General features: G+C 44.8%; 1 protein-coding gene across 1 annotated transcript in view; it reads left to right on the forward strand.

Annotated features, from left to right (window-relative positions):
• The window catches only part of ADAMTS12 (ADAM metallopeptidase with thrombospondin type 1 motif, 12), a 187670-nt gene that overhangs the window by 52171 nt on the left and 119343 nt on the right, over window positions 1-16156 (forward strand). The window contains exon 3 of the mRNA XM_005872608.2: window positions 7764-7896. Coding sequence (XP_005872670.1) covers window positions 7764-7896 — 133 coding nt within the window. The remainder of the gene's footprint in view (window positions 1-7763; window positions 7897-16156) is intronic.

A 16156-nucleotide genomic window follows, 5' to 3' on the forward strand; every position in this document is an offset into this window, starting at 1 on the left:
TTTGCATGATGACAGTTGGTCACTAGATTCAGTGTGGTGATGACATTGTGAAGATATATAAATGTTGAATCTCATTTAATATTGTATGTCAACTATACTACTAGTACATTTAAAAAGTAGATAAAGACTAAGAGTAGGGACATATGACAAAAAAGTAAGGAACATAGAAGACTTGCTTGGAAGGTCTAATATCCAAAATTACTTTTCATCGGTGGAGGGTTGAGAAGCACAGTATCCAGAGTGAGAAGGTCCACTGAGTGTCCAGCACCATGGGTGAAGGAAGATTCACTCAAAAGCACATAAATGCGAAATTTCCAAATAGCGCTGGTAGAAAGAAAATCCTAAACCTTTCCGGGAGAGAGGCAGAGGCCATTCAAAAAGGACTGAGATTCCGAAAAGGTATCAGACTTCTGCATTCTGAAATTGGATACTGGAACAAAGCAGACAGATGTGAGAGCCAGAGTTCCGAGGATCTAACCTAAAGGTGCCATCAAGGGACGTCAAGGGAAGTCCCGGGATTGACGATGGCTGGGGGCAGCCCTCGGAGCCTCCAGGCCAGCTTGGAGCAGGGGCTGGCGAGCTCCAGGGGATGTCTCCAAGAGGAGGGGGGAACTCTATAGAATAGTGCCAGGTACATTGGGAGTTAAAAAGAGTGGACTGTAATAACAAGGGAGACGATGCAATAGAAAAGAATAATAAGTAGAAATTCCAAGAAAAACAAAAAGCTGTGCAAGAAAGGAAATACTAGTAACCTGTATGGCAAAGAGATCGACCAATTAGAGTAGATTTCATTTGTAACAGCACATCCTGGCTGAGTACCAGGTTTCCCTGGCTTCAAGGATGTAAATGCAGTTGTCTGTATTGGTTTGACAAGGTAAGGGCATTAGGGGAATGGCAGAGGGGTTGGGTAAGGAAGCCAGATCCTTATCTGTTACAACAGGTACAGTACTTCCGATAAGGCCTAAAAATCATTTAAGAAAATGATACCATCTTATTTTAGAAATATGGAGATAATTTCCAGAAGAATAAGGGGAAAAGGGTAGAACAAAAGACTATTATTTTTCATAATAGGCTTTTAAAAATACTCCACTTTTTAAACCATGTGTTTGAAATACATAGGAAGTTTTTAAAAAGTAATTTATTGCGTACTAACCAAATGCATTTTACTAACTTGATTAGATTCTGGATTATAAACAAAGAAAGAAGCAAGCAATGAATAGCTCTAGAACACATTTGGGGGACAATATTGGAAATTTGGACATGGAATGAAAATTAGGTTATGTTATGAAATGATTACTCATTTTCTTAAGTGAGGTAATGGTTTCCTCATATGTATTCCTTCAACAACTCACGTCTTTTGTATCCCTGTGCCACCTTTGAAGGACATAGTACTTGTAGTCACACCAAAGAATTAGAGAGCAGTGTTTATTCTACTGAAGATTTCAAAGATAAAGAAGTTTCCATCCTACATTTTCGATCATGCTCCAGGCTAAAATCCCACTTTCTGTTTACACATCTTCCCCTCTGGCTGCCAGCTGGTGCATCTTCCTTTGTGGGTCCTCCACCTCCAGCCTCTCCAGCCCCGGGTGCTGCTTGTCTGCACCTGGATTGTTTCCAGGACTCCCGACGCCTCCTTTCTTAAACACAGTCATTCCAGGCTCTCCCAGCTGCTCTTTCCCTGCCCGCTAGCACTTTAATGTCGTCTTCCAGGAGGTGGAGGTCTGTTCTCCTGAGGAGGAAGATTGTGTCTGCCCACACCTGCTCTCCTTCCAGGGTAGCTAAAACACATTTGTTCCTCTCTAGTTGGGACATTAGACAGTGGAGGGCATGAGTGTTCACATCCACACCTTTAACGTCTCACACTAGACCTCCTCTTCACTTTTTCACTTCTCTGCTGTGGCACTTTGTGAAGTTACCATGCTATCACACTCCTCATGGCGCCCCTGTTCCCTTCACTAAGCCACCAGAGAAGGCGTTCCCTTTGGCCCTAAGTCGGTGTTTTGCCATTTGATGGTGGGGGAAGATACAAATGATCAAACGCCACCTCATGGAATAGTCTGATTCATGGGTTATCTAAGACCCCAGGGTGCTTGCTAACATGCAGATTCCTGGGTATCACGTTGGACTTACTGATCAGGATCTCTGGGCAAGGCTTCCAGGCATATGCATTTTATTTATTTATTTTTTAGGTATATGCATTTTAAATAAGCTTTTCATGTGATTGTTGTGCACAGTGAAGTTCGAGATAAGTGGGCCATAGGATGCCTTGTTCTCTTTGGTGGCTGCATTTTTAATTATTCTAAAGATCTACTTTGGCCCTAGCTGGTTTGGCTCAGTGGACAGAGCGTCGGCCTGTGGACTGAAGGGTCTCAGGTTCGATTCCAGTCAAGGGAACATGCCCAGGTTGCAGGCTCGATCCCCAGTAGGGGGCGTGCAGGAGGCAGCCAATCAATGCTTCTCTCTCATCATTGATGTTTCTATCTCTTTCTCTCTCTCTCCCTTCCTCTCTGAAATCAATAAAATATTTTTTTTTAAAGAAGCTGCCTGTTGCTTAAAAAAAAAAAAAAGATCTACTTCGTTGGGCTGAATGGCTGTCCTTTGTGAATTACTCCCTCTTCCCAGGAACTGTCGTAAATCTGTGGAAACAGTTCTTGGGAATTACTATTGAATAATTACACTGAGTTCCAAGTACTACCAAGTGAGAAACAAAGATCATTAAGAGACAATTTATCTACCCTTACGTGAGCAGAAGGTTTTCTTCTGGAACTAAACACTGAGCACTTCTAGAAATAACCCACCGTGCTAGCCATGCTGCGAGAAGAGGAAATGATTGGTTTAGTTTTGGGGAAGAGTCCAAACGCTGTCACTTGGAGGAGATTCAGAAATGGCACCACTGCCAAGGCCAGGCACTGTTTGGGGTCATTTTCATGTATTGTCTTAGTTCTTCCAGAACTCCTTTCTAGATAAGGAAACTGAGGTTCAGAGAGATCAATGACTGTGCAGAGCCACAGGGCTTGCTACTGCTAGTGTTGAGTGTTGAGTGTTGAACTCGGCTTGTCTCCAAAGGCAGGCTCTTTCCCAGAGGAGAGCCACCTGGCTCTATGTGGTTTCCATGGGGGAAGAGGAGGCCAGGACTTGGCATCCACGGCTGACCTAGAGACTTGGACATGACGTTTATTGAAGATTTTATTGAGGAAATCCCAGTTTGGGAATTAAGCTTGATTTGTTACCTGAGCTTTACTGTGAAAAACAACCTCCCAGGAGGAGATGACTGTGGTGTGTCAGAGGTTGGATTAGAAAGCCTCCACCATCACTTCTAACTCTGAGTATCACAAAAGCAGGAATAAATCTATTCATTCTGTCTCCTCTCAGGTTTTTCCAGACAAGTCGGTGTATAGCCCATCACCACGGAGCCTTCCCTAGTTAGTGTGTGTGGGCGTGCGTGCGTGTGTATACATTTATACACATGGATATTTACTTTGAAGAATTGCCTCACATGATTATGGGGCTGAGAAGTCCCACAGTTTGCTATGATTTAGAGAACCGGGAAAGCCAGTGACAAGTCTGAAGGCCCGAGAACCAGGGTCGCTGATGACGTAAACCCCAGTCTGAGAGAACATCTGGCCCTCCGCGGACTGGATGATGCCCGTCCACTTTGGGGAAGGCAGTTTACTTTACTGGGTCCACCAAGTCCAATGCTAATGCCACCTGGAAAGGCCCTCACAGACACAGCCAGCAATAATTAACCTGACACCCCATGTTCCGTCAAGTTGATGCAGAAAATGAACCATCTCGTTAGGCATCTGTGGGAATGTTCCTTAGACTTCCGTAATAGCTAACAGCTACCACCTATGACAGTGATGGCGAACCTTTTGAGCTCGGCGTGTCAGCATTTTGAAAAACCCTAACTTAACTTTGGTGCTGTGTCACATATAGAAATTTTTTGATATTTGCAACCATAGTAAAACAAAGACTTATTTTTTGATATTTATTTTATATATTTAAATGCCATTTAACAAAGAAAAATCAACCAAAAAATGAGTTCGCGTGTCGCCTCTGACACGCGTGTCATAGGTTCGCCATCACTGACCTATGAGGCACTCACTTTGAGCTGGCACTCATGCAAACACTTCATACTGACTCACTTCATACACCTGACAACTTTTAATAAGTTAGCTATCAAGTGACTAGCACTCTTCCTATTTTCCAGATAGGAAAACTGAGGCCTAGAGGAGTTGCCTACAGCTAAGAGATGAAGCCAAGTGGTTGGACTGGAGAGGACATGCTCACAGTCACCACTGTATATTGCGTTCCCTGTGGATGGTGCTATGATAAAATACACTGTGCATTTACTGAGTACCCAGCATATGGCAAGCCTTCTGCCAGGTGTTTTGCAAGGAGTGTCTCTGATAGTTATAACCCTGCAAATTAAGATAGATTTTTGCCCCATTTTTCAGATGAGAAAAGGAGGGCTCCATGTATTAACTAATTTGACCAAGATCACACAGCTCAGCTATTTCTATTAAACCTTGTCATAACGTTTTGAGCCTTGTCATTACATTTTGATCTTATAATTTTTTTGGAATCCCTTTCATCCATTCTCAATGAAGGGATATTTATCCTACTACTTGGACTCGGAGCTGCCAGCCAGCAAGTGGGATGTGGTCTTGTGTATATCAGGGCTGTGGCAGGCTCCCCTGCAGGCATCAGAGAGGTGTGAGGACGTGCAGGCTGATACTCCACGATCTCCTGGAGACCACTCCCTCTAGAAGTGGAGCCTGGCTTCCAATTCTCCAATTCCTTATGATCAGAGCCCCAGTCCCCGGCCCCTGTGGGGACACCCATGTTCCTTCCTTTCTGGCCTCAGGCAATGGCAGCCCCCTCACACAGCCCTTGTCCTGCCACACTTGCTCCCGATGACTCATTGAACTTTGGCAGATGGTACATCTTTTATACCTACTTTTGCCTCTTTCAATTCTCTCAAGTCTGAGTGCAAGCTGGCTCCTGGTTGTCTTGATCACGAAAAACGAACGGTTACAGTGAACTGTGACGTTCCGGCAGTTTGCTTTTCTCTCCAGAGCTGCCCTAATGACAGCACTCATCGTCGTCTGAGGAACATGCCTGTGGCTCTCACTCCTTCACTGGTCAGCCAGTCTCCAGAAATATGCAGCTCCATATGGTAGCCATTAACCTCCCGTGGCTGTTTACATTCATGTTAATACTTAAAATTAGATGACATTAAAGCTTCAGTTCATCTGTTGCATTGGGCACCTCTCAAATGCTCTAGTGGCTGTTGAATTGGACAGTGCAGATATGTAACATCTCCAACATCACAGGACGTTCTGGTTAAAGGAGAGAGACCAATAAACCACGGCCACCCATACCAGGTGTGCAATGCTCTGTGTTTATATGTTGGGAGGGAGAGAGGAGGTGCAGAGCTCAGACGGGAAATCTTCCCACCTCACTGTCCCCCAAGCCAGTGGAGGTCTCTTCATCCCTCTCCTGCCTGGTCCCTTCTCTGTGGGGTCCTGGGGCCAACAGCCCTACTTGCACGTGAGCAGGTATATTGCTTCCCTCCAGCTGGTGAGCCACCCAGCTCTCCTAGGTCTCCACCTCCCTTTGGAGAAATATTTAGGCTGATGAGGTTGGTGGAGGAAGGCAAACGGAAGTAAGTCTTTAGGGAAGTGCTTGTTTGGCTTTCAGACATTCTCACTCATGGTGCTCGTGAAGCAGTTATAATGTTCTCAACTGGAGTCCCATCTGTTCCTTCTGCACCACCTGGGTCCAACATTGGAGGCAGAAGAAATGCCCATAAATCCTTCTTGTTGGTGATTTGTTTTTGTCACGGACGTCAATGTTTGGTGAAAGCAGTGTCACAAAGGGACCTCGAACCAGCCGTCCCTAAGGAGTTCTTGACTTCGACTTTGCTTCTGTGGAACAAATGAACTTCATTAGCAGTAGGCACGCTTCCTGCACGTGTCCCTGGTCTTTGTGTGGGGGTGGAAATCGAACCACATCTCAGCACTGCACGAGTCTGTTTCCAGCTGTTTTGTTGTAATCTGGGTCTTGTCAGTTCTTCCTGTCCCGTGGTTTGTCTTTGGAGGATGATACTGAGAAGAAATCCCAGCACATTTGAAGTCAGTTAGAACCACCATTAGAGTTGGTAGTTAAATCATTACCACCCTGCACTTTAAGGCAGTTGGTACAAGCTTCAGCTCACTTGATCCTCCAACAGCCCTATGAGGTAGTAGGCATCACCCCTCTTTGGCAGGTGGGGCCACCAGGTCAAGGACCTATAGCTATTGTGATGACTCCCAGTAAAGTGTTGTTCCTTTCTCCCTATTCTCCTCATTATTAGTGATATTTTAAGGTCAATAAGCAAAATAGGAAGTCAGTCGTGGAAATTTGTATGAAGATCTGGTTTTATTACCGGTGCATGAAGCTAACATTTAGGAAAGACACCCAAGGGCAGGTGTGCAGTAGAGAGCAGCCTCCTTTCACAGAGCCCGCTCCTCTCCTGACTGGGCTGCTCAGCTGTCTTCTGAGTCCTCTGCAGAGCAGAGTGCCCCAACCTGCTGAGGCGTTGGGTGGGGGGAGAGGGCCGTGGGCTTTGGGAGCCTTTCACAGTGTCCCTGGCCCCCCAATGTCCCCAGGTTTATTTTGGCAAAATTGAAATTGATTGAACGGCTATATTGACTCTGGAGAGCCTAATACAGTGAAACGATATAAACTCTGAGATCTGGAAAGAGCCTGTGATAGATGAGACCATGAACCAGGCCCTTTTCTAAGAGCTTTGCAGCAACCCTCGATGAATCTCCATCTACCAACTGAGAAACTGAAACTGAGCAAGTCACTTGCCCAAGGTCACATGGTTAATAAGTGGAAGAGCTGGGATTTGAACCCATTTTAATTCCAGAGTCTGAGTTTCTGATCACCTTGAGCAGGTTGTCTAGGGAAAGCCCTGTTCATTGGTACAGGATTCAGATGCTGAGACTCAAGTCCATCCTAGGAGGCCACCAGAAAAGGCATTTTCTAAGCAGCTCACACAGGCACTGAGAAATTTTCCTAAAGAGAAAAGAGAGTTGTAGGCTATGCCACTTCTAGACCTGGCCTCCAAAAAGAGTTATTCATTGACCGGCATCTCGCGAAACCCATGTATGTGAAATGAGAATGTCCCTTTCCCTCGAGACTGACAGAGGGCTTTCCACTGGAGACACCTGAAGCCCAGTCTCCGATCAGAGACTTCGTGTTACAGTTCTTTGTTTTCTTGAAAACAGAAAGGATTAAAAACTTCAAGTCAAGCAGCTGTGTGAACATGTAGCTGGCTACCCACATCCAGGTCAATAGATGTTCCATAAAGCTGTCAGGTCAGTGGACTATGGAGAACAGGTAGCAACTCCATAATAAGGCAGCTGGGAAGCACTTTATTTAAATTTATAGATAGTCAGCTGTGGGTTTTGGCGGGGAGGGGTTCATGAACCTGCAAAATTGTATACTACATTTTGGGTAGATGTGTATATGCTCACTTTTTTCAATAGAGTCTCAAAGGGATCCGTGCCCCTAAACATTTAATTATGACTATGAAGACCTTTCATTACATTACTTCTATGTAGCTCTTCTGGGAGATCCAATAGCAGCTATGAAAGCATCAGTCTTACGAGTTTTAGGGGTCACCATGACCGGTGTCATTTTCACTTTGCTAATTTTCTTTGCGTAGATAAAGAATGGATTCAAATAAGACTTTCTACTGCATATATTTACAGACTGGATTTTTCCATCTACCACATGGAGACTTTTTCATTGAGCCTGTCAAAGAGCACCCTCAGGCCGAGGGCGAGTACCACCCACACATCGTCTACAGGAGGCGGAGGAAGGAGCCCGCCTGCGGATTACAGGGTATTGTGACTGAAATCTCCTCACTGGGTTGAGGAGTTTGTTTTGTTCTGTTACTGTTTTATTCCAACATGACCTGTTCTTATTTAAATCTGTTATTTCCTCCCCATTCTGTTGGCAAGACGTATTCACCCTTGTAGGTATAAGTCATTTCAGTTCCCTGTAAGTCCCTTCGTGTTCTTAATGGGAAGGGAAGGGGCAGTTCCTACATCCTTGCCACATTAGTGAAGACACTCCTGTGATATTCATAGTGGTGAATCGGTTTAAAAAAAAACACTTTTCTGAACCCTTTAGAGGAAGATTAATGAAAGGAAAATGAATTTCAGTATCAGCAATGTTGTCATACATTAGCGTGGAATCGTATCAGACAGCTTGTCATATCTGCATATGGAATGCAGATTTAAGTGTGTGATGATGCTGACGATGTGTGAAGAGAAACTGAAAAAATATCAACACATTATCAGACGATGAAATTAGCTAAGCTTCTTTCAGGTGCATTTGTTTCTAGTTCACTGAGGTTGGTCCCCGCCCCTAAGCCCCTTGAATGGCCTAGTACTAAACAGTTTCAGGTAGCTTTCAGAGATAAACTGATCCAGGCTATTTCCTCTTTAATGTGTGGGAGATAATAGTTTATACATAAAGTACCATTGGAAATTGGGACATTTTCTTTAATATTGTATAGTTCATCCTTTATTCGTAGATTCAAAAATAATGGGCTAGGTAGACAGTTAATAAAAGGAACCCATGATATTCTTTATGTCTTAAGAATTTGAAAACCATAGACATCAAAGGGAAAATAGGTAGATGATGAAGGAATCGGGGAAGGTGGATTCTAATAGGGTTTAAGGGGACTCAGAACTTGACCTTTGTCAGTGGGAAAAATGAAAGGAAATTGAAAGAACAGGGGACTTCTCTACAGACTTCACCCTACCCTATGAGAGATGTCAACCTTCTTAGGAGTTTCTTCTGTAATTTTAGCAGAGTATGTAAGCAACAAAAACTTTTGAGTCTGTGATATTTTCTGTACACAAAAATATGCAGCTGCTTGAATTCCTCAACTTTAGTAGGATACTGCAACTTTGTCCTAAATTAGATAATTTCCTGTCTAAATATCCTTCTAGCAAGTATCAAGAGAAGGAAAAAGATGTACTGTCTGGCTAATTTGATGGATAAAGGAACCAATCCAGATAACTTAGTCTCAATGGGAATTTTTAGGACTCAGTTTATCACCAATCCAATCACCTGGATAATTACCCAATTTCTGTCCTCCATTGGATGATAGATAACACTTTGTGTGTGCGATTCAATATTTCTTAGATCCCTAGGTAATCAATTTGGCAGAGAGAGTTCCTAGGGCAGTGAGTGGATTTGGCTAGATAATTGCTCTGTGAAGTCAGTTATGCTATTCCTCATCCACCCACCTTGAACACCATCTCTGCCTTATAACTTCATGTTGAGGTAGAGTTGATTAATAACGAATGGAGAAGAGCATGCATCTAGTCATAAAGACAGAGATGGATAGGAAAAGAACGGGGTTTACAAATGTCATGCTCCCATTAGGTCTCATACAACACCATAGTTACAACGCTCGCCACGCCCTTTTCCACAATTGTCCTTCTAGGCCAACCTTAAGACGTACCTTCTTGGAGTAGTCCCACCTTGGAACAAATCTGTGCGTTACGGACCTCTCCCTACACAGCTTCTAAAGGAAGCTTGTCCACTTGAACAGCTCTCTTGGAAGGACCTTTGAGAGCGTAGCCTCCTTTTTTCTCCAAAGAAGCACTTGTGGTTCAGAGAAGGGAGTGAATTTTTCAAAAGCTTCAAGGTATTTGGTGTTCAAGCTCAGAAGTCAAGGTCCTATTCAATCTTGGGCTTTATATCCCTTCACATTTCTTCTTTAACTCTTCCTTTGAATATAAACTTTGTTTGAGCAACTATCTTGAATGACCCATTTGAGTAGGAACTCCCTCCCCAAATAGTATGTAACATAACCTAATGTTAGGTGCAAAGTAGAAATTAAAAAAATAATTGAAATGAAACGATGAATGATTCATAGCCAAGTAGATGAAACTAGAAAATACGAGCCTCCAGTATATGTAACAGACAGAAGGAAAAAGGAATGGTGGGTTTGTTAGCTGCTCCGGAAGCCTCAACCCTGCTCTTACCATCTCCCTTCCTAAAGTGATCAGTGGGATTAAATGCTGGAATGATAGCAAGAGATTCAAGAATAATCTAACGTGCTGTGAACATTCTTAAGGTATATGTGACATTCGGAATTTTAAAAACTTTATAAATTGAAATGAACTTGGTCTGGCTGCACCAGGTAATTGCAGTGTTCGTCCACCACGGTACCTGCAGGGATAATGGCATTAACTGACTGTAGCCATGTCATTAGCCAACATCCAAGTATACCTCATTCTTAGGTCAGTTGGTGTTGGAGATTAAATTACTGTGATTAGATCAAGAAAGATCACCTTGTGTAAAGCATTCTGTCTTTGTAATGTTCAAAGCAGGAACACCTGTGGTGTTGAAAAAATATGTATTTTAAAAGTATTCAAGTATTTTAGGAGAGAAAATATATCCATTACTTTCCCCTAAAATATGTCCCTTCAGTTATATTTATTTCCCACATAGAAGGGTACCCAGGAATTCTACCATAATTATTTTATCAATATAACCTAGTTCTTTTTTCCCCTCAGGATTGTATGGTGATGCTATTTGGTTATCGATTTGATCAGTTTGAACTAACATTTCTTAACTTGTATGCTTGTTCTGTTCGTTTTCTGAACCTCGTGTTTGCCAACTCTTGCCAAAGTTCTTGTTCTCTTCAACTTTCTGGACTCTGTGTTAAATGATGGGAAAATACAGCCTGTCTGAATGAAATCTAGAGCAAATTTCAAAACTTCATTTAATCTTAGCTTTTTCGGCAAGAATGTATCACGCTGGGGCTTGTGTAACTTTTAAATGGAAGTGTCTGGGGGAACTTGGTTTTAGGAAGTGAGGGAAGAAGAGTTAACACTAGTCAGATAGGTCAGGTGTCAATAGCAGCAGGGTCAGCTGTGGCCAAAAGGGGTTCGGGCTGGTCAGATCAGAGTTTGGGGTTTCATGCATCAAGACTCTAGGCTAGAAACACAGGGTCAGGTTCCTGGTATGTATTTCTGTGTTTAAAATGCATTCATCTATTCAACGAATATCTATTGGTTATCTTCCGTACGTCTGGTACTCTCCTAGGTTGTGTGGGTAAAGCTGGGATAGGTTATGTTCTTGGTCCGGAGAGCTGTCACCCCGGATACAGGACATGGGTAAGCAGGGACCCAGCCCTGGCCTTATCTTTATAATATACGGTCTGGCTGTGAAGAGCAATGGAGTCTTAATGCCTGTATTAGATTTTTTTTTTTTTTACTTTTTAGTATTCCACATTATGTTTGTGCCGGATGTGTAGCTGTAATTTGTTCATTTTCTTTGCTGTTGTACTCCATTGTGTCTCTTTCCCTTTATCCCCGCTCCTATGAATGGATCTGAATTGCTTGCAGTTTGGGGCTAGTATCCATTCATTATGTGCGACCCTCCTTGTGTGTGTGTGTGTTAGAGCAGAGGTTCACTGGGATGTCAAAGGTATATACATAGCCGTGGAATGAAGTCAATGTCGCGTAGGCTATGTGCATCTATGACTTTACCAGATGATGCAAAATTGCTTCTCAGAGTTGCTGTTCCAAAGCAGCGAACGAGGGTTTCCACGGTTCCATTTCCTGTCCACGCCTTGGTACTCTCACTTTGCCAGTCTGGTAGATATGAAGTGGTATTTCCCCGGGCGTAATGTTGAAGCTACGTGTATCCCGTTGTGAAGTTGGGCCCCAAATCTGTGGCTTGTGGCTATAGATTCTCCATGAATTGTCTTCTTCCCTGGACCTGGAGAGCCAAGTTCAGGTTTGCTTACTTGTTTCTTTGTTTTCTAGTTCACTTAGTGCCTAACCTAACTTTCTACCTATGTGGGTCCTGACTTGCCTCTTTTCTCCAGAGCAAAAGTAGGGAGCAGCAGATGCCCCGACCAGCAGCTAGCTTCAGACCTCAATCCGTCTTCAGCCAGAGAAGCAGAACCAGGAGGACATTTGTATTAAGAGGTTTATTGCAGGAGATTGCTTCACATGATGGTGGGGCTGGCCAGGCAAATCCGAAATCCGTGGGCGGCCGTTCAGGAAGCACAGGCTGCACCTCGCAGGCACGGGCAGACGCAGCTGAATTTCTTCTGGAAGCCTCAGCTCTGCTCTAAAGGTCCTTCAACTGATTGAATCGGGCCCAGCCCATGATCAAGAGCTTCTTTACTCGAGGTCAGCTGGTGATGGACTTTGATTACACCTACGAAATATCTTCACAGCACCACCCAGATCGGTGTTGGGCTGAATAACTGGGGACTACAGCCTAGCCAGTTGGTATATAAAAAGGTCATGATCACACTGCATCTTCTGCTTTTCTCTCTGAATTTATTTTTCATTTTTCTATTTTTGTCTTCTGAACAGTCCCTTCCCCCCCACCCCCTACCTTTTTATGCTTTAAGCATTGGTAGGGGCTTAATACGGGGAGAGTTTTTTTAGAATAGCTAGTCTACCATATTGCAAGAAATCAAAGCCGTGAGTGGGTTTCTTCTATAAGTCATCTGGAAATGTTTGAGTTGCCTTTTAAACGGCATGCACAGGCATTAAAGATGAGCAATGTTAAATATTATACTTACATTAACAATAGCTCATTAAAACTAATTAGCATATCAGATCACTAATCAGATACAGGATGGGGGATTGTTTGTAGTTTTGTTATGGTTTCATGGCAATCCAGTTAGCTGAAAATTTGAAATGACCACCACACTCCATATTGACTCGAAAATGCACTGTAAGTTTTCCTTGGTTCACAGCAAACTTCCTTGGTACAGCCTGCCCGAGACTTGCCTTGAATTTCTTGATTGCCTAATTGTCTTATGGTTATAGCCACTCCACAATGATGCACACTTTGCTATGAGGCAGTTAACATTGTAATCGGTGTTCTGCACTGTTTATTTTTGCTTTTATTAGGGTGGTGTATGGTTTTTGATTACCTGCTTTCATAACTGGTGGGAGGTTGGGTAAGTGCTTCAAGCTTTTACCAAAAAGCCTGTTGGAAGGAACTCGGGGAGCTATTTAATGTGCGGGCGGATGGGAGGATAGAATGGTGATGTTTGCTTTGTAAAGTCCAAGACCAAGACTGTAGGAACTCTGAGCACCAGGCAGCTCAGCACACTTGCTCTGTAGCCCGGAGATGCTCACTTATCCGGCCAGAGCCTTTATTCCTTCCCTGGACCTCGCCACAGCGACTCCTTCCTGTGCATTTCCTCAGCACTCGGCAGTCCCTGCCTTTGTTCCTTGGTCATTTCAGGTGCAAGGTTTCCATCCCCAAATAGGAAGCAGCTTCCTAGGAGGCATCGCATCTGCTCGGCCTACCTCCTCCAGCTGCTCTGCGCTGAGCACATGCTGTCAGCGGCCAGGGCTGCCCAGAAGGGCAGGTAGAGTTTTGGAAGGGCCGAGAACACAGGGGAGTGACGCTAGGTGGGGAAGGGGATTTGGATCAATCTGAGCAAAGGGTCAGTTTCAGGTAAAAGATGGTTCTCTGGTAGGACAGGAAATCCTAAGTCTGCAGTCATGTTATCTGAGCTGTTGGTTATCTGATCTGTTGCACCCCCACATGACTCTGCAGGGAGATGGACAAGGTATGTTGATGAGTCATAGTGCCTCACTCTGTCCTTGGTCATTCAGTGCTTCCATTTGCCTTGGGTGGAGACAGGAAGAGACTTACCCTATTTTATTTTATTTTTAAATGTATTTTTATTGATTTCAGAAAGGAAGGAAGAGGGAGAGAGAGAGAGAAACATCAGTGATGAGAGCGAATCATTGATCAGCTGCCTCCTGCACACCCCACACTGGCGATGGAGCCCGAAATCCAGGCGTGTGCTCTGACCAGGAATTGAACTGTGACCTCCTGGTTCATAGATTGACGCTCAACCACTGAGCCATGCCGGCTGGGCTCCTATTGTTTTCAAAAGAAATTTTATTTATTTATTTATTTATTTTGAAAGAGGGAGAGAGAGAAACAACGATTTGTTGTTGCACTTATTTATGCATTCATTCATTGGTTGATTCTTGTATGTGTCCTGACAGGAATCGAACCTACAGCCTTGGCATATCGGGACGATGCTCTAACCAACTGAGCTACCTGGCCAGGGCTGGTTTATCCTGTTCTGACCAACCTCTGGCTTCCTCCTGTTGCCCACAGAGACCTAAGATGGGGTCTGATCTGTCCTGTGCACCTGGTCTGCTCATGCTGGGAGCCACCAGTGGCCCTAACCGGACAGTGATATTGCCCCTAAAAAAATAAATAACTCAACCTCTAGCTTCAAAGCTCCGTGTGGCAAACAAAGCCCTGGTGTGGTTTTTCTTCTTTTGTCCATGTCTGCCATCGACCCACATTACCAAGTCCTGTCGTTTCTGCCTTCTGCATAGTTTCTAAACTGTCTGCCTTTCCCAGTGCATTGCTTGCCTCAGCCTCATAACCTTTCACTTGGATTATTTCAAACTCCTCTAATTGGTCTCCCCTCCCTTGACCTCCCCCATTAGAAGCCAGAGAACTATTTCCAGACCACAAATCAGATCATATCTTTCCCATGCCAGACGCCTGTCAGCCGGCCCCAGGACGAGGCCCCGGTGTTTAATAAGCTGTAGGAACGCCTTCTTGGTGTGACTCCTGCCTGTTTCTCCAGTTTCATCTCTTATCACTCCAGGCACAGCCTGTGCCATGCTGATCGAGCTGTGATCCCTCAGAGGAAAGACTGTTCATTTCCTCTCGCCCTTGCACTTAGGTTCCTTCTGCCTGAAACCCATTCTCTCCCAGAGCTTCACTGGCTTTTCTGTGGGACTCCCGTGTGGCTGCCTTTGGAAAACCTTCGTGACTGCCCCTCAGCCTGCAGGAGGCCTCTCCCGTGACTCTTACACAGCTACTCCCCCTGCCATGGGCCTTATTATGAATGTCTATGTTCCTCTCTGGGCAGAAAGCTCAACAGGACAAGAATCATGTCTGCTCATTCACAGGTGTGTCTCCAAGGACGGGCAGAGTTCCTGGCCAGCATAGGACCTCAGAAATGTTGAGCTTACAAGTGCTGAACTCACTATCTATGATGCATTGGTAGCTCATTAGTTGTCGTTTGGTAGCTACTGTATATGCTTATATTTAACCTATGTGGGTGTCAGTATATACTTACATTTTACCTACATGGAGCCAGTTTAACCCATGAGAATACCCACACTTTCCTGAAGAAATGGAGTGTCTACAATGATGCCTTGCTGTTGAGGAGAAATAAGTGTGGCAATGTTTGGGACTTGTGGCCTGAGGCTGCAGCTGAAAATGACTACTGCAAATTCTTATTTTGGAAAAAAGAAGTGGATGGATGGATGGATGGATGGATGGATGGATGGGTGGGTAGACGGAAGGATGGATGGACAGAGAGATAGATACATAAGAGCAAGCAAGTGGCATTCATTTACTCAACAATCTCTCACCTGTGCCAGGTGCTGTGCTAGGTGACAGGATGCAGTGGTGAGCAGGATATCCGCCCAGGCTGCAATGTAGAGGCAGGCCTGAGGCAGCCCTCAGGTGGGAAGCGCAGATGTGCTCTCTAGGTGAATAAAGAAGAGCAGATGCCTCGGAAGGTGAGCAGTCAGGGAGGCCAGAAGGCCAGGCCGGCAGCTGCAGCCACACTGCACACCGGGGCCGGCGTCTGAGCCTGAAGCACACATGGTCTGCAGCCTCCAGTGGGGCGTGGGGAACAGGTTCTCAGCCATCCACCAGGCCGATTTCTGGCATCCTCCGGAGCCTCCTGTGAGGGCCCCTCCTCTGTATGGACTTCCCGGGGAGGACTAGTGAGCATCCCTTTCCCAGGCATACTCTGCACTTTGATGGACTTGGCCCCTAGTTGCCTACTCCCTTCCCTCCCACACTTCCCCTTCTTCCCTGCCTCTAAGGTGCTCCTCCATGTGACTTCCTCAGGGCCTTGTACTCACTGTTCCCCCTGTTCCCTCCCTGGAACCTCCTCTCCAGGTTCCTTCCTGGCTCACTCTCTCACACCACTCAGGCTCAAATCACCTGAACAGAGAGCCTTCCTTGGCCATTCTCTAAGACGGCTTTCCCTCGGTCACTTTGTAAACCATTTATCCTGCTTTGTCCCCCCCCCCCCCCCCCCCCCCCC

Source organism: Myotis brandtii, unplaced genomic scaffold (assembly GCF_000412655.1).
Source record: "Myotis brandtii unplaced genomic scaffold, ASM41265v1 scaffold384, whole genome shotgun sequence".
NCBI classification, from domain to species: Eukaryota; Metazoa; Chordata; class Mammalia; order Chiroptera; family Vespertilionidae; genus Myotis; species Myotis brandtii.